Source organism: Coenobita brevimanus, chromosome 98 (assembly GCF_032717465.1).
Source record: "Coenobita brevimanus isolate Jiangsu-jjx chromosome 98, ASM3271746v2, whole genome shotgun sequence".
Taxonomy (NCBI): Eukaryota; Metazoa; Arthropoda; class Malacostraca; order Decapoda; family Coenobitidae; genus Coenobita; species Coenobita brevimanus.
The window spans coordinates 4,157,501-4,180,956 of NC_137051.1; the positions used below are offsets into that span (position 1 = coordinate 4,157,501).

A 23,456-nucleotide genomic window follows, 5' to 3' on the forward strand; every position below is an offset into this window, starting at 1 on the left:
GACGAACATTGGCAGAACGCACCTGGAACACTTGAAAAGGGCTTTCACTGGAAAACATAACTTTACTCCACTCATCCGATGTCCAGTGTGCATACTTCTTGGCAAACTGAATGCACTGCTTCTTCTTGCGGTCAGTAAGAAGCGGTTTCTTGGCTGCGGTGTGGCTTGGCAAATCCAGCTCCTTCTGCAAGCGGTGCTGGATAGTTCAAATTGAGACGTCTTGTAACAGTTGGGAATGCATTCTCTTCAATTCTGCTGATCTCAGTCGAGGATTCTTGATTACTTCCCTCTTCAGAAACGTATCTGTACCTCTCAAAGTTGTCCTCTTCTTTCCACCGCCATGCTTGTGCTCTTGTATGACATCAGGTGGCAGGCTGCACGCTGCAGCAAGAATCTTCATGACGGTCGACTTTGCGCGTCCAGTACGTTCACAAATCATGTTGATACGGACATTATCCTGCCTCCATGCAATGATACAGACCCTCTCATCCCTTGAGCAATACTTTCCAGGCATGGCAACTCAACTTTAGGAAAATAGCAGGGCAAACAGTAATACACACGAAAAAAGAGGGAGGTGCAAGCTCGGAGCGACGGGAACATATACTCCCACCCTCATTTCTGGGCAAGCACTGATGTACTGAGTGTTTCACCACCTCCCGCCAGCACCAGAGGAGCTGCCAGTTACTTCTTGCCCAAAATATTCACTTGGTAGAGGTGGAAACACAAAGCAAAGACAGACAACTTTCTCACAGCAATTCTGTGTGTAGGTCCTAAGTCAATTTGCAGAAGGTGTATATATAAATAACTTTCTTTTCTGACACATTCATAAATAACGTAAATTATCTTTCATCAGGATTCCAGGCTTGAATGGTGAGAGAAAAAGTGTGAGGCCCATCTTAAGGGGCATGTTGCTGACCACTTTTCCCTGTTTCATGTTTCTGCATTTTCTTGCTTTCTGTGCCTCACCACAGAGTGTGTGTGTGTGTGTGTGTGTGTGTGTGTGTGTGTGTGTGCACGCGATGATGATGATGATGATGGATGATTACTGATGACAACGACAATGACGACAATAATGATGATCATCGTCACTTACTATCATCCAAACCTTTTTTCGCACCTAATAATGGGGTGGAGTGTGAAACAGGAAAGGGAATATGAAAATCCAATGAAATAAACCAGACACTTTTTCTATTTCAAGCCACTAAAAACCTGACTGCACTAAACATGCCCAACCATCTATAAAAATATATAATTAAAAATTATATAGTGTCCTCACCTGGTCATCATTCTTGATAGCTACCGACACCAAATGCCATAGCCGCTCAGACTCAAAAGGTCCCTGCTGGTCCATAGCCACAGTAAACCTCTGCAGTCTCTTGGCCTTCACTTCAGGGGTTGCATGCCATAGTGTTTCTTCTTCCTGTCAGTTACAGACAAGTTAGGCCATTCCTGTACTGTATATTGATTTTATGTCAACGACAGAGAATGTATGGTTAAATACTGCACCAGTTTCTAATTTCAGTTAGGGATAAAATAAGTTCTCACTGCCTGGCCAGTTCAAATTTATGTACTGGTATTTAAGGATAAGTTTTTACATCAATATATCTCAAAATGTACAAAGCTATACTTAAATACAGAATAAAAGGAAAAGATATCCTGCACAACAAATACAAAATACTTTTAGTCTGTGTTATAGGTCATTTTTTACTTTTTTGTTCTTTTCTTTGTCTTTTTTCCTTTTTTCTTTTGCTATTATGTTAACTGTAAAATGCAGAAAAACAACCTACAGCACAGTCCCAGTTAACTGGGAAACATGGGGAATTAACCTTCCCAGTTACTGATTTTTCCCATTAATCTGACATATACTGTACTCTCATACATTGGCTATATCACTGCAGTAGATACAGTACTCACAACTATCTGGAGCCACAATAATAGATTTGAATGGAAACGTCAGTTTCTCTTAAACACATCCCATGGACATAATAAACATGCTTGCAGTGTCTTACAGTAGTGTAAAATGCACGAGGGAAGTCAATTCTGTTAAATATCATTCATAATAATAAAAGATATTAATACAAATACATAAAAAAAAGAAAGAAAAAAAAAAGGAACATTTATAGGTGAACTGATGATATGGAAAGCAATGCTGTACTGTAAAATTATCATGACTCCTGTGCCCATGCTCACACTTCAGCTGTGTATAAGGCTGCAGCCCACACATCTATTTCTTTCCCACCTGACTGCTGTTACTCCACCCGTCACTCACTGTTCAGCTGTCTTGAATATAATAAAATAAATTTGTATGAATTGTAAGAACAGAAATTTTGCCAAACACTGCAAACCTGCATTCCCATCTATTAAATTTTTTCTTCTTCGTCAGTGCAAATGCATTCTAAGATGTGTTAGTCAGTTCATCAGGTAGAAAACCATACCAGCAGGGGCGCACCCGGGGAGGGGGGGCCGGGCATGGGCCCCCCCCTTAGCTCTGTGGGTCCTTTAAAAATTTATATATATTTATTTCGATAACAGCACAACATGAAAAATTGGCAAGTACAGTACAAACAAAGCGTAACATATGAGCCAGCAGCTCTCTGACTCTAAACTGGATGTGGAAAGTGAAAAGTGTGAATGTCAGGGATAGGGTTGCAAGAAGCAGACTGAAAAAGACCTGGGATGAGGTCCTAGAGTATGATCTCAGGGATAAGGGACTGAATAGGAAGGCTGCCACAGATCGAGCAGCACTGACAGCTCTGACCAAGGTAAAGCATGCAAGCACGTTGGAGCCTTCAAAAACGATCCAATACGAAATGATATGAACAGAAATGCTTTCACCTCACCTCACCTCACCCAACTTCACCCAATCTCACGTGACATGTGATTATCCTGTGGTGTGGTGGGTATTCAAAGTAGCTCAAAGTTTTTAATTTACTGACATACTAAAGTGTATTTTCCCAGCTGCCTCAAAATCCTGATGATCTAGATATTGGATGACTGGGACTGTACTGTAATAAAGTTCCAAAGTTACCTACAAGACTGATTTGCCGATTCATCCTAATTTATGGTACCAACTGTAAGGAAAAAGTTGTGACGTTCTCAAAAAACATCCTTGACTAATAACAAGGACTGCCTGTATACCGTAAAATATGACCTTAAATTCCATGGAAGTAGAAAGTATTGGAAAAGATCTCTTGCACATTAAATACAGTCAGCTTTCAAGCCAGGCAATCTCACCCCAGTTCTCTTGTCTGTGAGGGCAATGCGTCCATCCCAATGGCCTTCTAACGTCGCCAGGGTGTCCTTCCCCAGTTTCAACTTTCCACTCACCATATTGTTGGAGTCATACCCACTCAGGAAAGGCTGTGGGTGAAGGGATGAGGAAGGTAACTTGAAGAAGAAGCCGAGAGAAATTAGATATGTTTTATGCTTTTCTCAAGCTAGAAGAAATTTGTGGATATGCAATGTGAAGAAAATTAATAATAAAAATGGGGAGGAAATGAGAGGAGAGTCTATCTATCTATCTATTGCCAGAAGCCATAATCCCGTAAGGGGTGGCCATTTGACTTTGAGTTATTTGTTTAACGGGGAGGGGCACTAACCCTCCATCAACCCACTTGTTGACATGTAGGAAGCATGTATGGTTTGGTTATATGGTTACCACCCAGCGTTGTAAATGGTTTCTTGGCTTACAGGAAACCATTTGGCTTGTCACTCAATGTAAAGCCACCTGTAAAAGAAAGAAAAGTAATAAGAAGTGACAGGAAAGATGGGAGAAATAGGAAGAGAGGAGGGCAGGCACAGAAAAAGAATGATAAAGGCTAAGGAAGAAGTTGGCAGCACTACATCAAGTGAGTGGATGACGGTTGCCACCACCTACCACTATGAGAGGAGAGAAAAGGAGAAAAAAGACAGAAGGGAAAGGGTGGGGCAAATGTCAGAGGGGGGGGGGGATGTAAGATGTGATGAATGTGCAAGAGACATAAAGTAAATGGTCTAGTCATGAGAAAAGAAGGAGTAGAAATTAGTCAATAAGAAGCATTCATAAGAGGACAGAACATGACAGAGATTTACAATAACACATTCCATATTGAAAAATAACCTCAACCTTCTCACACTGCTTAACGCTTTCAATGTCACACTTTACTCAGCTTCCAACCTGAATTGTCAGTTTCTACTATTAACTCTATTTCTGCTACTTACTGGTACCTTTTCTCAAAATTCCATTGTGTGTAACTAGAAAAATCACTCTCCATCTAAGCCATATCCACCTTAATGCTATCAGTTTCTTTCAAAACCATACCAGCCTTTGCTAACTACCATAATCCTTGACATTAGGGAAAAATGACCAGTCAGTGTCCCTAGTGGCATTACATGGTGCAATAAAACCTCCAAATACTTCCTGGAGACTTGAATTCTTGCATGAGTGGCACAAGACCTTTACCAATTTTGGGTTAAGTTGTGCTTTCACATTAGTCAACTCCAACTCATAAGTCTAATTCTATCTATAAAATATAAGTCTTCTCCACCAATAATTACTAACCCATTCAATCAAAGAATGATGTGTTTATTTTTGTTACTCAGGCAATTTTACGCAGCCTGAAAGATACCAGACCGGACAGGTAAAAAAAATAAAATAAAATAAAAATAAAATAAAAATAAAATAAAAAAACCTTCATTTAGTCCTTAAAAACAAAAAACAAAATACAGTATTTTGCTATTAGTAATAATAAAATAGTATGAGACATCGTCTGATTCAAGACGTCAATTACAATGTTTCCTTTACCTAAAAGGATTGCATACAATGACCTTAGTGGATTTTCAAATACTCACTCTCAACTTAAACTCCAATTCTGTCCTGTAGCCAGTTTTCTCACACTCAATGGTAACTTTTCCCCCAAGCTCCATCGTGAGGGTGCCCATTAGGATACCTTTACAGTGAGCATAGGGCATGTTCATGATGTAGTCCTCGCCTCTAGGGAGGAGAGTCAGCTGTACATTACCATCCAGAATGGCTGAAGTGGAGTTACCTGTGGAGAGAGAAGACATGATAAGGTTGCTGAAACAGCACGAAGATGTATAATGGGGAGCAACCAAGGTAAATCCCTGTTACGTCACATTTTCTATGTTTTGAAGAGATCCATGATAAAGAAAAACTATGCATTAATGCTACCAAAAGGCAGGTCTGCCATTCTCCTCCAATTTAAAAAACGAACTGCACAGAAAATATTGTAATACTTTCGAATATACACCTGACTTACAATCAGAAGTGCCTGTAATATACAAAACTGACTGTGAACAAGTACAATAAAAATGATATACAGTAGAGACATAGCCTACTTAAGACACCTTAACCTACCTCTGATAATGAATAGTGCTTAAGCTGCTCTTGCAATAAAAAGAACATACACGGATGGCACAACTGTAGAGGTAACAGTCCAAAGCAGCAATAATTTATCTTTTCTGTTTTTACTAAATAAAACATGAAATTACAGTATAGGGTAACTGTATTTAATCCTGAAACACCAGGTGTCAGTATGGACCGATGCAAAAGAGATGGATGGAGGCCGCCGGGTGTCGGCAGGAACCACAACTGTTTACACGCCACAGTTTGAAGTGGCTGCCACTTGATCTGGTCACCAAAATCTAGAGAGAGAGTCCCCCCAGCTGGGCCAATCACACCTCAGTCGTCTCTGTGACTCTGCCAGGTATGGGACAATGCATTCTTAAACCTTCTCGTCCAATTCTGTTCCTGTCTCACATGGACTTTTGCCTCATCCACCCCTGCCAAGCCTCTTTCCAAGGATACTAGGAAAGGGCTCAGTGCCACAGGGCGTGCCTTGGATGCTACTGTGTCTAGTTTATCTACTAATGGAGAAGTTATCATTCTGAGAATGACGCCACAGTCGGGGCCATGCACACGTGCATGAATACATCCTGCCTCTTGGACCAAAAATTAGTCCTCTTCCTCACCTTGTTACTCATCGACGTAATGACCTACAGGCCTGGGGATACTTTCATTTGTAAGAAGGAGTTGATGATTAATATGGACCTTCATTTGTTTCCCTAACTGCAATAGTTTATGAGATATTAAGGTTTGAAAACAGGCTATTTTCAGAAAAATGCCCGTACCGAGAGAACTACCGCGCTATAAATAGCCCGGCATTTTGGGGTTAAACATCGCTTGTAGGATAATTGTGTCAATGGTAAGACTAAGAATACTTTTAAACCCTTACCATAGAATTTGGACTTTGCAAGAACTGTAGCACTAACTGAGAAACCTTCTTGACGATTAGTCACATACAGGGCTGAGACTGGAGGATGATGCGATACCTAGAACACATTAAATACAATAATGATTAGAAATTACTTCAGGATAGTAAATGCAGTACAGTACTTTGTAATAACAGTCATTTCCATATTACCCCCTTCTGAAAAGCTAAAGCCTGAGGTTTGATGACTTTAGTCCAGAACACTGAACAGCAGGATACTAATCAATGGCCCTAGTATCATTACGTGATCATAAAACCCTTCAATCACCTCAGGGAGATTGCAACCCATACATGCAATGCAAAGCCATAACTCTTGACTTGTACATTTTATCACCAAACCACCAAGTATCTTTCAAATGTTTAAAAAGCATAAAATATATGTCCCCATTAGCAAAATACTAGGCAGTACTGTGATACAAAGTGCACCAATGAACAGAAGAAAAATGAAGTTATTGTTGGTGTGGCCCCAGGCTCATCAGGATTTTAACCTGGTGGACAACAAGAAAGTAACCACTTCATGTGTACTCCCAGAGATCTTTTATTGAGATTAAGCTTAATATACTGCATGCAGCCTTTATTATTATTATCATTATTATTTATGGCACCTGGTGGTTTAGTGGATAATTACAGCGCTCCAATCGGACTGAACCGGTGAAGGTTTATATCCAAGGGATGGTTGGGGTTATTGCTCAGGTACTGCCACTAAGGGATGAGTGAGGTTGGTCACTCTCATCTTAAATGTCAGGACCAAACAGCCCAGCCCCGGGCTTCTACGCTCCTCATGGGGTAACATAGGATTGGATGATGGATGGATGAATGGATGGATTATTATTATTATTATTTTCATCATTATTATTATGGTGGTAGATGGGGGCACCCATCATCCACTCACTCAATACAGGGATGCCATATGGTCTCTACACTGAGTGGCAAGCCAACTTGTTTCCTGTACCCAGGAAATCATTTACTATGCTGGGTGGTAACCATATAACCAGGGTTTTTGGCTGGGTTAAGTGTCCCCCAGATTCCCCTATCTAAAATCACTTAATCATGACAAATGTTTCGGACAGCCTCTGAGGGCCCAATACCTGCCCAGGGTCTCAACCAAATGGACAGATTCGTATGGCCATTTGGAATGTGAGAGGTGTGAATGAGGAAAGCAAGAGGGTGGAAGTGGTGAATGTATTCATGAGTGCAAGATATCCCATGATGGCATTGTGTAAAACAAAAGGGTGTGAAGTGGAGGAGTGGGAGGGTGTGAAATTTGTAAGATTGGGCATGAATGGGCAAGGAAGAAGCAAGGAAAGAGTTGCTTTGTTGATGAATGAGGTGTGGCAGAGTAGAATGAGAGATTACAAATGTGTCAGCTCGAGATGTATGTATGTCAAGTTCAAGTTTGAGAAGGTGAAAGTGGCTGTGATTGTAGCGTATACATTGTGTGATGACAGGAGTGAGAGTGAGAGAGAGAGAGAGAGAGAGAGAGAAACGTTTTGGGATGAGCTGGATGAAGCACTGGGAGAAATGCCCAGGAGCTATAAAGCGATCATAATGGGCGACATGAATGGAAGAGTAGGCACTGGTCTTGAGGATGATATAATGAGTTGTAAGGGAGTACCAGGAGAAAATTAGAATGGGAAGTGACTCAAGGATATGTGTCTGGAAAGGATGTTGTGCATTTGTAACTCTTATTTCAAATATAAAGATGCTCATAAATATACATGGTATTGAGGGAACAGGGATCGTGTTGAAAGGAGCCTGACTGATGACGTGCTCATAGAAAGGTCAATGGTGGGAATGGTTGCTGATACAAGGGCTGTGAAAGGACAGCGTGGAAGTCTGTCAAATCATATGACTGTGGTATGCAAGATCAAGCTGAGAGGAGTGAGGTGGACCAGGAAAGAGAGAAGTCAGGGAGAAAGACTAATGGTCGGGAAGCTGAGGATCAAAGAAACGTCAGATGAATACAGGACCAAAGTAGGGGAGGAGTTAGAATCAGTGAATTGGAATGAATGGATCTGGACAGCCTGTGGAATACATATTGGGAGTGGTTAATTAGGAATGCTAAAGTGGTGTGTGGTGTGGCAAGAGTAACAACAAAGAAGAAAGGTATGGCATGGTGGGATGAAGTTATGAGAGCAGTGAAGGAAAAGAGGAAGAAGTGGCTAGAGTGGTTACAGGACAGGGGTTCAATTGAAATAAGACCTGAATATACTGAGAGCAAGAAGCACATAAAAAGATACTAGTGATGGGGAAAAAGGAGGTAAATGATGATCTGGGAAGAAAAATGAATGCAAATTACTCTGTAAATAGGAAGTTATTCTGGAAAGAGGTGTGGAAATGTAGATGTGACAGCAGAAAGAAATGTGAAAGTGTGAAGGATGTAAGTGGTAGAGTATTAACCCATGGGGATGATGTAAGGACCAGATGAAAAAAATATTTTGAAAGCCTGATGAATGGGAATAGAGACAGCAGAGCCATTGTAAACATGATTGGTTTTGGAGGTGTGGAGAGAGGGAATGCAGTGCCGGGAAACATGACACTTGCAGAGGTGAAGAATGCCGTGAAGCAGCTGAAAAATGGTAAAGCAGCTGGGGTTGATGAGGTGTATGCAGTGATGATTAAGTGTAGTGGAGAAAACAGAATGAAGTGCTTGTTGGAGATATGTAAGAAGGCATGGATAAGTGAAACTGTGCCAGGAGAGTGGAAAAAGGCTGTGACTGTACCCCTAGACAAAAATAGATTTAGCCAAACTAGTGCAAGAATTATCATGGCATAAGTTTACTGAGTATTGTACGGAAAGTACACTTAGGTCCCAATTAGCGCATGATCAAATAGTGCGATTCCCAACTAGTGCGAGCTGTCTCATGATATCCACAACGTCTCAGATTAACAATGCTGGTGAAGCTACCACAGCAGAAGATGTGATTACTGCAGCATCTATCAAGGATGCATTACAGGAGGTGAGCCAAGAGGAGGTTACATCGATGCCAGCAACACTAGGAGGGCTCTTAATAATGCAGATCAGCCAAATCTTGGCTGGTGCAGATGCCTTAACCCTTTGGCTGCAGCAACCATGACGACAGCCTACTGAATGTGCTCAGTGCAGAGAAATAGGATGAAAATGGTGTGTTTTCAACTTTTATCCCACTTATCTTTCATCTTTAGAGCTAATATTTTTGTCAGACAAACTTCAATCTTTCTAATGCTGTTTGCAACAAACTGCATGTCTGTATGCACTCCAAGCTCGGAAAACAATTTGAGAGAATACAAGGTGTGTTTTGATTGTCTGACACTGGAAAGAGCCCAGTGAGGCAGAAATTTCCACCAAACCACTTGATTTTTTCTGTACAAACTAGGGTTACTGCCACGTTAACTCATCACAATAATTACAATAAATAAATAAAAAATATTTCTAGCCAGTCTTGTATGGTTTTATTACGATATTCCTGTGTTTATGCTAGACTTCAGTGAAACAGCACCGATAGGAGGCAAATCATTACAACCTTTATAAAACTTCATGAATGACTTTTATAAAACTTACTGACATGTCATGAGTCATTTCATAGCATAGGTACACAGTTTGCGACTGCAAAAATGTTCGCTTGCTAATGCGCTTAGCATATAACTTCTTTGATTATAGCAAAAATATCACTAAATCACTTGTATTTTATAACAGTAATTCACAGTATAATATAAAATAACACCTTCACCCACTCTAGTATGATTTTAGTGTGATTTGGGTGCGTATTACTTCATATTATTTATGAAGGGGGGGGGGCAGCAAACCAGTTTAGATCAGCTCATCAAGGGTACGTGTAGGCTACACATGTGCATGCATGTACGTATACTATTATTTAGAACTAGGGTAATTGTCAGTGTTTAAAAGTTTAACCCCTAAAGTTGGAATCACTCATCCACCAAATTAATTTTTGGCTGTAAGTTATGTTTCAATTAATGCGATATTAAATAGCACGTGCTCGCACACCGACCATCTAGGCGCATTAATTGGGACCAAAGTGTACATGGAAAAATTATTACAGAAAGTAAGAGAGATATCAGATGTCCTAGTGAGTGATGAACAGGGTGGCTTTACGAGTGGCAGAGGATGTGTGGATCAAATATTTGCAGTGAGACAGTAGAGAGGGCTTGTAAGAAGGACTGTAAGGTGTTTATGACATTTATGGATCTGGTAAAAACATACAACAAAGTAGACAGAGAAGGATTGTGGAAGGTTTTGCACATGTACGGTGTAGATGGTACGCTGCTAGGTGATGTCAGGAGTTTTTATGATGGTAGTGAGGCATGTGTAAGGGTAAATGTGCATCTAAGTGTATGGTTCATGATCATTGTAGGTGTGCGACAAGGTCGACAAGGTTGTGTGATGTCCCCATGTTCAATATATATATTGATGGGGTGATGAAAGAAGTAAAAACATGAGTAATGGAGGCAGGGTGATGGCATTGGTAATGAATGGTGATGGACGGAATATCTCAAATTTGTTGTATGCTGATGATGCAATGCTACTTGCAAAATACCGGACAAGAGCTTGGTAGACTAGTGCAGAGATTTGCTGATGTCTGTGAGCATCGTGCCTTGAGAGTAAATGTACAAAAGAGTAAAGTGATGGTAATCAAGAGAGAAGGTGACTCCCAGTGTGACATTACAGTGAATGGAGAGAGACTGGGATTGGGTACAGTGATAGAAATGAGAGAAAATGTGCAAAAGAAGTGGAAAGTAGAGTGACATAAGGAAGGAAAGTAACTGGTACTATGAAGGCCTTGATAAGAAACAGAGGCTTTAGTGTTGCAGCTGCATGCGCCCTACATGAAGATGTGTTAGTGCCAACTTTAACATATGGATGTGAGACTCTGGTGTGGCATGAAAATGAAAAGAGTGTAAGCAGTGGAGATGGGACTGCTGAGGAATGTATGTGGAGTACAGAGAGTGGACAGGATACAAAATAATGTGATTCGTGAAAGATGCAGAGTGAGGAAGTCTGTGAACATCAGACTCAAAGACAGTGTCCCGAGATGGTATGGTCATGTGGTGAGAATGGATAACAACAGAGTGGTGAAAAAGGTATATCTGAGAGAATTTGAAAGAGGGAGGAGGTGAGGTAGGCCAAGGAGAAGGTGGAGGGATATCGTGGATTAGAGTTTGAGGAATGGAGGTATGGAAGTCGGTAAGGCTAGGAAAGTGACAAGAGATCGTGCTGGCTGGATGAATGTTGTGAGAAGAAGTGCATGACCAGGGATTTGGCACCCCTTTTTAACGTGACAACATTCAGACTGACTCTATCAGGTATATTTATGTAAAGCTACAGAATGTGTTAAAAGTTTTTGGCATATATAGATTGAGCCAGGATTCCAGAGGCTTGAATGATGAGTGAATGGAAGTGTCGCCCATTGGAGTGGGAAAACTTAGGCTGTCTGGATGTTGCTACTCCTCACCCTGCTCTAGGATGGGAAAGGAGGTCAGAATGATGATGATGATGATGATGATGATGATGAAGGATTGTCTGTGTTGTGAAAGTGAGGTGAATGATGTAATAAAGTGTGCTGTGGTGTGAGGGACATCACAATATAAAAATAAGAAAGCAATGACACAACAGCAGAACTGAACACTCTTGCTCACCTGCTCCGCAACATAGAAAGTCCGTGAACCATTAGGGTGCCGCCAGTAACAACGAAAAGTCTCACCCAAGATGGGGTTGTAGGGCTTCTTTAGGCCCTTAGGCTTCTTGTAGAATCCAGAGAGGTACCACCGCACCACCTCCTTCATGCGTGTGAATGGGTCGTCTTCCTGCACGGCCCTGAGGTTGAGGAATATTTAGCTGAGGTGAAGGAATGTTTAGCTAAGGCAGTGGAAAACTTTGTATAACTGTGGCTGCTTACTGAATAGGTTAAGGAATGCTTTGCTGAGGTTAAAGATTGCTTGGCTGAAGTCAACAGCTTCAAAATAAAGTTTGAATGCTATTCCACTTGATGCCTATTGCACTTTTGGAATAACAGTATACTTTTCTGTAAATTTTGACCTTGTTTACTGAAGTGACCTGCATTCCTTTACAGCTTCATTAGTAGTGTAGGGACATGAGTTGGTTTGCATCTGCAACACAAGTAACACTAATCATCCCTTGGATTAAAGCCACAATGGGTCATATATAGTTGGAGTACATTAACTCGTTAAATCACTTGGCACCCAATTTGAGGTCCCATGGTTACCACTCAAAGTAAACTGTTGTAGTGTCACTAAAAAAAATCCCAATATTCACACTCCCTTCATTAACACAAGGAATCGGCAACACTACTACACAGCAGAATAAAATGGTTAATTTGCATGGGTAAAATTGCATCCAAAACTTAATTTAAAAGGTATCTTTACAGCTGCAAAATTGCAGATGAGCAGCAAAGCTAATCTGGTACAGTAGGCTTACCGGTAATACACAAACAAGCACATTAGAGATAAACAAACAAAGAGACACTAGAAGAACTAACTTTGAGAGAAGGTCAGCATGGTAGTAATAATCTGAGAGCTTGTCAAGGAAGGAGCGAGGCTCAAGTATAAATGTGGGCAGCACGACTTTACTCAGGTCCATCCCCGGCCGTACTTGCTTCAGAAGGAACCATATCAGAGACTTGTTTTCCTCCTCTAGTTCCTCAACTTGCTCACCAGCCTAGAAATGCATCCACAAGAAAACTTTTTATTAAACCCTTCAGTCTGATATTGTATTTTTAATGGTATTCTTGCAACCTTCAGATGCTTTTATTCAATTTATATGGATCTCTGGTAGTAAATGAGTTAATGAAGGCTATATCTAATACCTTCAATTCAAAAAATCTCTCCAAAGATAAATAAAATCATCAGGAGATATCAAGAATGCATTACAAAACACAGAGATACACAGACTGCAAAATTACTCAAGATCAATAAAAATTACAGCCACATACTTAAGACTTATCAAGATCCTAACTGGAAAAATATCATTAAAACTCAAATGACCAACTCCCCATTGTTGTACAGACACCTAAATGAATATTCAAATTATCAGTTAGTGGGGCACTGTGTTGTGCATCTCTTCGACAAGGGAAACATAATTTCCAAACCACTCTTCATGATGGGTTAGGTTTTCTCATCATTGATTAGGTTTCACAAAAAGTGTTTTCCTGATCCAGAATCTGTAATACGATCCAGATCGGTCCCAAAAGTTAATCAACTGTTCCACGAGACATGGGATATCTACACACAAAATTTGGTCCAAATCTCTCTTAGTTTTTGAGTATTCCTGGTAACAGACATAAAAACAAAGAAATAAACACAAACAAACAGGGGTGAAAACATACTTTCCTTGTCAGAGAGAATAACATGATTCCACAAAATTGGATCCCATAGAAACTGCAGTCCTTCCACCCATCCAATCTGGATACATTTCACTTTGCTCATTTTCATATTTCATAAAACTTACATCTACACCAAAAAGTAACACCATACTCCAATGTTCTTGAAGCGCTTAAAGGTAGCTTTTTAATTCATTCCATAATACTTTGCTCTTAATATCACAGTTCTACAGTTGTATCCAACAAATACAAAGAAGTCTCACAAAAGACATTTTAATACTCTTTACTACTACTACTACTACTACTGTACTACCAAAGGTTTAGTGGGTAATCAAGGAGCTCCAATCAGATTGAGCCTGTGTAAGTTTATATCCAAAGGGTGGTTGGCGTTTACTGCTCACGTTATGCCACTGAGGGATGAGTGGGACTGGTCACTCTCATCTTAAATGTCAGGGCCAACTTGCCTAGCCCCAGGTTTCTATGCTCCTCATTGCGCAACATAGGATTGGATGATGGATGGATGGATAATAAAAATAATATGGTCTTTTGTTTCTCAAAAGCGCCAGTTCTTCCAATGGGAATTCACTAGCTCTCGACACACATATACATTAGTTTTACAGTTGCAAGAATTGTAACACCTCTCATATACGATACAAACTTCAACAGCAAAAAGAAAGAAAATGTGAAAGTGACAATAATTAAACCCTATAATCAACTGTCACAGTGCCTCTCTCCAGGTCGTAGCATTTTGAAAAGAGAAAGGCTTTCAGCTGTCTCTTAAAGGATTCAAAAGAAAAGAGTTCTCTCAAGGACAATGGCAATCCATTATATAACCTTGGGGCTCTATACACAAAAGAACGATCAGAGAAAGATGACTGGTGAATGGCTCCAGGCTCGTCAAGACGCAAGGAATCATCTTCACTACGTACCATCATGCCTGGGCATGCTGATGGGAATTTCAACAATTCAGCAAGACACTCTGGTTCACCAACCCTAAGAACCTTAAATGTAATAAGACACAGTTTAAATTCAATTCTAGCCTTTACTGGTAACAATGCGGCTCAATTAGTCAAGGTTCTCGGGGGGGAGACCAAAGATAAGCCTTGCTGCCCTGTTCAACACAGACTGAACTATTGTTAGGTTGGGGTTTATTGCTCACGTAATGCCACTTAGGGATGAGTGAGGCTGGTCACTCTCATCTTAAATGTCAGGACCAACTTGTCTAGCCCTGGGCTCCTACGCTCCTCATGGGGCAACGTAAGACTGGATGATGATGATGATGATGATTATTTGGAAGACCAATACACGGTGAATTACAACAATCAATACGAGACAAGACTATTGCGTGGACCAGTGTTAAGAGGCAATGTCAGTTCAGGAATTTTCTCGCAGAGTACAGATTTCTGATATGCAAGTTACATCCTCTAATAACCTGATTAATATGTTCCTTGTAATTTAACTTGAATTAAAATAAACACCCAGATTTTGAACAGAATTGATAAACTGGATGAAGCTGTGACACATGTTCAAAGCCAGGGCATTATCAATGTCGTCACCTTCTGCTTCCTCTGATGATGATGATCTGTTTTATCATCATTCAGCTTAAATTTCCTCTTTGCCACCCAAATCTTAATATCAGACATTAGAGATTCAAGCTTAGTCTTGGTATTGTTAATATCTAACATCTTGACATAAAGCAGTGTGTCATCAGCATTAAAATGATAGGACATGTCATAAGCATCAAATAGCTAATAAACTACTCATGAAAACTGTAAACAGAATTGGATCCAAAACTGGTCCTTCAGGGACTCCTAACAAAAGGGAAGCAGAATCTGAGCTGGAGTAATAAATAACTACTCTCTGGGATCTGTCTGACAGATACAACTGAAGGAGCAAAACAACACTGTCATGAATGCTATAAAAATACAGATCATCCAACAATAGTTAATGATCTACTGTGTCAAAAGCTGCAGACAGATCCAACAGAACTAGGAGAGAGGATATCCCACTCCAGGTGTTTGCTGACATGTCACTATAATGCCTTGGATTCCTTGTTAATGCTGTTTCAGTTGAATGGTATTTTCTGTATGCTGACTGAACAACGGGAACAACTCTGTCATGTTCCAGAAGTGGTAAGAGTTGATCAAGTATGGCCCACTCAATAATCTTGGATAAGAAAGACAGGTTAGAGATGGGACGATAATGTCATGCTTGCGACATCAAGGCTGGGTTTCTTGAGTTGGTGCCTATGCAAGGCACAGGGTACATTTATCAGACTGCACAAAATTGCTCTCTGAGAAGTGGAAGTCAACTGAGTACACTTCACTAGAAGAACTGTTGTCTAAATCATTCCTGATGTAAGATATCTTATTTGTAAAAAATGAAGCAAAATCAAAGCCAATTTGGCATCAGATACAGATGCTGGTTTAACAATTACATTCCTTCAACCAACCAAACTGTTCACAGCTGCAGACAGTTTTTTTTTTTTTTTTTTATCACCACCACATGAATCAGCTTTGTTTTGATAATACCTTGCCTTCTGGGCTTTTACAGTGTGAACAACTGCTCTTCTTGCAGAGACATAATGCAAACAAGTTAATTTGGCCCACTGAAAGCGCCACTCACGTTCTGCCTTTCTACGTTGTCTACACATAGAATTAATAGATGGATCATACCACAGAGAATTATCACATACTATGATTGTTTTTACTACCTCAGGACAATAATGGTTAAAAGCTCACAGTTATGTATATCAACCAAATAATCAGAAACTGCCCAAACTCCTCCATAAAACCTCGATCTGTGCCCAGATGACCTGGTCAATAAACAACTGCAATTCTAATGGTTTTCTGATGGAAATTTATCAGTATCAATACTGTACTTCCATAAATTCAAATGATGATGGGATTAGGTCAGAGTCTATGAAAGAAACATTTGCGAGTAATACCTAGTGGATGAGTGCTACACCTCCTCCTGGATAGTCAGCGGAAGCCTGGGAATACTTATAACAGAATGTGTCTTAGGCAAAGCACTACCAATAATATTATCAGACTCATACATCTAGGTTTCAGTCAAGCAGAAAATGTGAAGCTCGTGCTGATTTAGAGTTTCATTAATATAGTTTATCTCATTACTCACTTGATGTAGTGCTGTGTACTGCTTCCTTAGCCTTTATCATTCTTTTTCAGTGCCTGCCCACCTCTCTTCCTATTTCTCCCATCTTTCCTGTCACTTCTTATTGCTTTTCCTTCCTTATCAGGTGGCTTTACATTGAATGACAAGCCAAATGGTTTCTTGTAAGCCAAGAAACCATTTACAATGCTGGGTGGTAACCATATAACAAAACCATACGTGCTCCCTACATGTCAACAAGTGGGTTGGTGAAGGGTTAGTGTCCCTCCCTGTAAAACAAATAACTCTAAGTCAAATGGCCACCCCTGACGGGATAATGGCGTCTGGTAATAGATAGATAGATTATTACGGATGGAATGAATATTTAAAGTACCCATCCTTAACTGGTTCAAGAGGGATGTAGTCAGTTTTCTGAATGGCCAAATTTGGTGTTTTCAATCAATCTATTCCTAAGAGAAATCATAATTTGAAAGTCTCTACTAGATGAAAAATGGGCAACCGACTGGATTAGTGTTAGCTTCTTGATGTCTTAAAGAAGAGCAGTTGAGGCATATGGGGGAATTTCTGTTACTACAATCCTTAAATTATGGGCTGCAGCACAAAAAACACATTTAGGTTCATCATTTTTTCTAGAACATCTCTCGGATGTATGACCAAAACCATGACAACGATGACACTATGTAACCCAGAATCTGTCAAAAGCATGGCATCTCGTAAGATCCACATGGATATAGTTGCCCTGTTCTATGATGGAGGATCTTACCTCTGGTGACATCTTCAAGAAGGCGGTTTTAGTGTCATTCTTAGCTCTTGTAGAGAAGGCTGAGGGTACAACCTCCATCCACAAGCATCTTAATTTTATTGTTTTTACTCAGAATGTTTGGGATCATGTCAGAGTCGCCCAAGGAAGAGGAAAGGCCCACCATGGTCATTTCTGGAGGCATTTTCTTTAGCTCTGATATGCAAAAAGTACCATCAGAGCCAATATGATCATTCAGTACCCCAAATGTTTCACCTTTGGCCTCGGCTGATGGAAACTTCATTACTAGCCCACCAGCCTTGATCTTAAAGCAATTATCAACTAGTACCGAGCCAAGCACACCTCCGACATCTTCTGGTCCCATCTGACTCGTCAGAGCGTCAGCACTGCTTTTTGGTTTTACAATCAGTACTTGTTGACTACGAATGGCTTTTTTCTGGCCAAAAGCACTGATCTCAACCACAACCCTAAGAGATCCTTCCTATCCCCCACAACAGACCCACGAACAGCATCCACAAATGACTTGGCTTGGTCTTTAGTGACAGCCATGGGTGATGAGACCTTGGTCTCTAATGCCTCCAGTCTGCTTGAAAGATCCTTGATAGCCTGAACAATAGGCCCAACAACCTCTTCTTCCAGCTCCATCTTTAAGACACTGCTTCCTCCACCAGCCAAGACCTCACTTGCAGGTACAACACACTAGTTATACAGTCAGCAAAAGCCCAGCTGGTGGTTCTTCTTCATAAATGGATAGTCGTTTGCATCCATACATTTGCATGCTAAATGAACCCACTCGCTGCAGGAGGTGCCCTTCAGTGCTTGTGGACTTTTTGCCTGACTTACTGCAGTGAGGGCACTTGTGTTGTCTGCTCATGATTATAGCAAAAAAAGGAAAAAAGCAAGACAAAACAAACAAAAACAACAGCAAAAATTAAATACCGTACTACCCAGGATAAACCCAGGTAGTGCCATCCCCATTTATGTCACCCAAATTTGTTGAGGGGGGGGGGGAAGGAGGAAAACCTAAAAACAAAAAGAACAGATTTTAAAAAACAGGGTGTCTGCAAGTCACCACGAGCAGGTGGGGTACGACTTGACTACCCTTCTAGGAAAAGTAGCCCAAACCAAGGTGCTGCAAGAGTGCTGAGATGGTATTTTCCAACTTTTCCCAATTTGAGCTTTGTAGCAGCAGCAAATACATCACTACGGCAACACCTCATTGGTTATAATACTGCCACTGCACAAATCAGAAAAATATTACCAAATGCATTAAATCCAACACTGATTATAATAAAAGCTAAGATAAACTCTTAAAAACTGTAATACACAAAAGGCAATCCCAAATCTTAGTAACATGCAAGACACCGTTAATAGCAATACTGTACATACCTCACCCATTTCCCCTTCCTTATTAGCAACAAAGGCAGATTCCACAGGAGGTTGGTCGTCAATATCATCGTCTCCTTCCTCTTCCTCCTCCTCCTCACCCCTGGGCTCCTCATCTCCCTTGTGTGACCCATCTTCTGACTCAGATTCACTCCCAGTCAAGGCTTCGGCACCAGAAAAATGGCCGGATTCGCGGTGGTACTCATTTTCATCTGTGTGGCTGGCGTCGTCCAAATCTGTAGGTTGGATGGGGAGGCGTGGGGTTTTGGGGGGGTTAAGGATAGATCTGGATGGGCGAGGTGAGCTGTGCATTGCAGGATGGATAACTATGGTGTGATGTAGAGATGAATGACTGAAGTGAGGTGACAGGAGGATTGAGAAGCTAAGGTAAGGGCTGGGTCTGAGGGACTGCACAGCCAAGGTTAGGTGTGGACTGAGAGGCATGATGGTAGAGGTGATGTGAGGTTAAGTGTGGATTGGACGGTTGAGTGGTTGAGGTAAGGTGTAGGTTTGGAGGGCTGAAATGGTTCACATGATGTACAGGTCAGAGTAGGTGTAGGTTCGGAGAGTTTAAATGATTCAGGTAATGTATAGGTCAGGGTCCAATAAATGAGCTGATGTGTTAAGGAAAGAAACTGAAGGATTATATTAATTAGAGTGAAATGAAGAAAAAATTGTTACATTGATGATGACATGAGTAAGAGTTATGATAAAGCATGGGTGTGTGTCCACCCATGCGTAAGAGGTCATATCGCATCTGTGGGAAAAGAACAGGATGACTCAAGGAAGCTGGTATCTGGTGAGTCAGGCAGGTGAGTTGTGAGTGAAATGTCATGGAGTTTGATGTTGCTGGTTACTGTGCATATCACTGCACTGCTGTTACTGCTAATAAAAAATGAGTCACTGTTGCTGCTGGTTCACAATGTCAAAAAGTTAACTGGCCAAAAATGTCTGACCATAAGTGACCAAGAGTATCTGAACATTTCAGCTGAATATTGTTATCTGTACTTTAAAAAAAAAAAAAAAAAAAAAAAAAAAAAAAAAAAAAAAAAAAAAGCAGCACAGTATGTAAAACTGAGCATGAAAAATAGGGATGTATTCTCATCCATTATAAATACAATAATTCATACAAACAGAGTTTCATGTAGGACATTTTTGCTGAGTCTGATGAGATGTAAGATACAGGGTGTGCAAGGCTTAATTTGGGTTACACAGTGTTATGAAGGATTAGCAAAGGAGGAGGAGGAGGGAGACCTGAGATGGTGTACATTAGTTATTTTTTAAAAGTGGAAGATGTGTTGTATGTCCTTGAATGCGAGGCCTGGGGGGCTAGGATTATGACTGAAGAATTGAGAGGAAGATTGGAACTGGAATGTACTGGTGATGAGAAGGGGAAGATTGAGATGGTCTGGCCATGTTGTGAAGATGGAGGACGACAACTGGGTGTGAATGGTGAGAAGTGTAAATGTCAGGGGTAGGGTTGGAAGAGGCAGACCAAAAAAAGACCTGGACATGACCTCAAGGATAAGAGACTGAATAGGGAGGCTGCCAGAGACTGAGCAGCATGGAGTGCCACCATTAGGTGACCAAGGCTGATACATGCAAGCATGTTGGAGCCTTTATAAACAAACTGATACGAAGAAGTTAAGCTTCACTAAGAGCAACGTATAGGTTATGCAACTTACAGTGCTGTACTTTACAAGGAATTCCCTTATTGCATTATGACATTCATGCAACATGTCACACAGCTTTAATATTCCTAACCAAACATTCCTTGTATATATTCCACAAATTTTTGAAATATATTTGCTCCAAGTTCACTGACCCTAACCCTTCCACTACTTTTCAATCTTATGCAATTGCTTTCTTTCTCAGCTTCTCTCCTTTTAGTCTTCAGCTTTACATACTCTTCTCAAATCATACCTTCCAAAGTTATTGAAATTTAACCTTGTACATCAAAATAATCACATGATCAGGTAAACTTCGCATCATTCCCTAGACACTCTCATGTCAGTAGCATTTATAATAACTGTGCAGTACAATCAATTAGTCTCCTTTCAATATATTCTCTAGTCTCTCTGTATACCTTGCTCACTCCTGAAAATAATCCAAAAAGAGATTGCAATGAGAGAATCAGTCTATCTTTCAACACTGCTCCAAGTCTCACTTTCACAGACTTATCTGTCACCCTGTTTATAAGCAATCAATGAATATGTCCATACCAACTCTTTACCTCTTCATTCATTCAGTAATTCCCCCTCTCACTTCTATAGCCTTTCTAATGTCAAAAATACTCATTAAGGGCATCGTCTCTTTTGACAAGTTGCTCCTAAACTATAAGAGCTAGAAGGCTGTAATTTACATCAGTTATTGACCTATATGAGGGATTGGTTGTGTACAGTATAAGTTTAATCAAATTAGGTTCCTTGGAATTTTATTTATAGGTTTTTGGTCAAAAATTTCTAAATTATCTATAAGAAATTAACACACACTCCTAAATTGATGCATAAAATTTACCTTTTGCTATGTGGCAAACTAATCACAAGGAATTGCTTTACAGATTCTCTAATACATTTTAAAATATTTGTAGTAGAATATCAGCATTCCTTTTTTTTTCATTTTTTATTTCAATGAAAATCTAAGTTTCCTATTTTTCCAATTTCTTGATGTTTGGCAAGCTCTGTACACCAAACATGTCATTATACAAACATTTCAATTAGAGAATTTATAGTAAATTTTATGGACTTTCCAGTGGTACCTTTATTTTTTTTCTCTAGATTTATTAGTGTTGTTGCTAACAGATTTCAAAGTTTAATCCATCGATCCATCCATCATCCAATCTTATGTTGCCCCATAAGGAGCACAGGAGCAAGTTGGTCCTGACATTTAAGATGAGAGTGACCAGCTTCACTCATCCCTGAGTGGCATTATGTGAGCAATAAACCCCAACCATCACTTGGATATAAACCTTCACTGGCTCAATCCAATTGAAGCGCTGTAATTACCCACTAAACCACCAGGCACCAAAATTTGGTTATATGGTTACCACCCAGCATAGTAAATGGTTTCCTGGTGTACATGAAACCATTTGGCTTGTCACTCATTGTAGAGTCATCCACAAGATGGAAGAGGAAAGAATGAAAGAAAGAAAGATAGAAGAGGGAGTGTAAAGTCACTTGTAGGCAGAAGGAAAAGGAAAGAATGAAGGAAACAAATACAGAAGAGGATGGAAGGAAAGAAGGATGGATGAGAGGAAAGCGCAGATACCCAAGAGCAGCACTACATCGAGTGAGTGGATGGTGAGCACCCCCACCTACTTCTTTTCACACACTATTATTCTGACTTTTTGTTTGAAATATGAACTCCCATTAGCAGTGGATTAATTTCTTTCCTGGCGGTCTTTCAACTGATGTCTGTTATAATTTTCCCTTGCTACTCCAAAATGATCCTAGACACTTACATCATTCATACAGCCCATGTCAACTCTCTCAACTAGACTTCACATCATAAACATTTACTAACTCCTTCCCTTGTTTTCTATCATTCTGTCTACAGAACCTACCATAACATCTATCATTATACAGTGTACAAACATTAATTAATGCCACTTCACCATTTCAAAGATGAAACTCGACATGCATGCACTTGAGCTGATACATTTACAGTATACTTATCCATCCATCCATCCATCATCCAATCTTATGTTGCCCCATGAGGAGCATAGGAACCTGGGGCTAGGCAAGTTGGTCCTTACATTTAAGATGAAAGTGACCAGTCTCACTCATCCCTGAGTGACATTACAAGAACCATAAACCCCAACTACCCCTTGGGTATAAACCTACACAGGCTCAATCCGATTGGAGTGTCTTAATTACCCACTAAACCACCAGGCACCATAATTTGGTTACATGGCTAGCACCCAGCATAGTAAATGGTTTCCTGGTGTACAGGAAACCATTTGGCTTGTCGCTCAGTCTACAGTAAAGTCACCCATAGGCAGAAGGAAGAGGAAAGAATGAAGGAAAGAAAGACAGAAGAGGGAGTGTAAAGTCACCCATAGACAGAAGCATGTGAAAAGAGTGAAGTAAAGAAAAACAGAAGAGGAAGGATGGGAGAGAGGAAAGGGCAGATACTCAAAGCAGCACTACATGAGTGAGTGGATGGTGAGTGCCCCCATCTACCACAATACAGTATACTTATAATGTTTATAATTAGTTATTCCTCTCATTCATCCAAGTCAGTATTACTTAAAGTACAGTAAATGAAACTTGGTAAAGTGTGGTTTAAGTATAAGATACAGGTATATGAGATTACTGGTGTCCGATGACTTAAGTGAATGTCAGTTTGTGTTTACACAGTGTACCACTGGAAATAAATGGACTAAAAATGCTTTAAAACTGGCTAAAGAAAGCTATGCAAGGGTGAAGTGTATGGATGTGGGAATGGAGGTTCAAGGTAGGGCAGGTGTTAATGGACTGAATGGGTTCCATGAAATGAAAATCAACATGGCTGACAAAACAGAACACAAACATTTGACCAAATATATAAGTCAGCATCAAAGGACATTCATGAAAA

The 23,456-nt window shown here is 40.3% G+C and overlaps 1 protein-coding gene across 2 annotated transcripts in view; it reads right to left on the reverse strand.

Moving 5' to 3' along the window:
- Positions 1–23,456, reverse strand: part of Orp8 (Oxysterol-binding protein-related protein 8) — a 234,742-nt gene that overhangs the window by 10,883 nt on the left and 200,403 nt on the right. For both annotated transcript variants that reach the window (XM_080283821.1, XM_080283822.1), the window contains 7 exons: positions 18,885–19,117; positions 12,764–12,942; positions 11,904–12,081; positions 6,234–6,330; positions 4,831–5,027; positions 3,235–3,360; positions 1,277–1,420 (listed from right to left, as the gene is read on the reverse strand). In XM_080283821.1, coding sequence (XP_080139947.1) covers positions 1,277–1,420; positions 3,235–3,360; positions 4,831–5,027; positions 6,234–6,330; positions 11,904–12,081; positions 12,764–12,942; positions 18,885–19,117 — 1,154 coding nt within the window. The remainder of the gene's footprint in view (positions 1–1,276; positions 1,421–3,234; positions 3,361–4,830; positions 5,028–6,233; positions 6,331–11,903; positions 12,082–12,763; positions 12,943–18,884; positions 19,118–23,456) is intronic.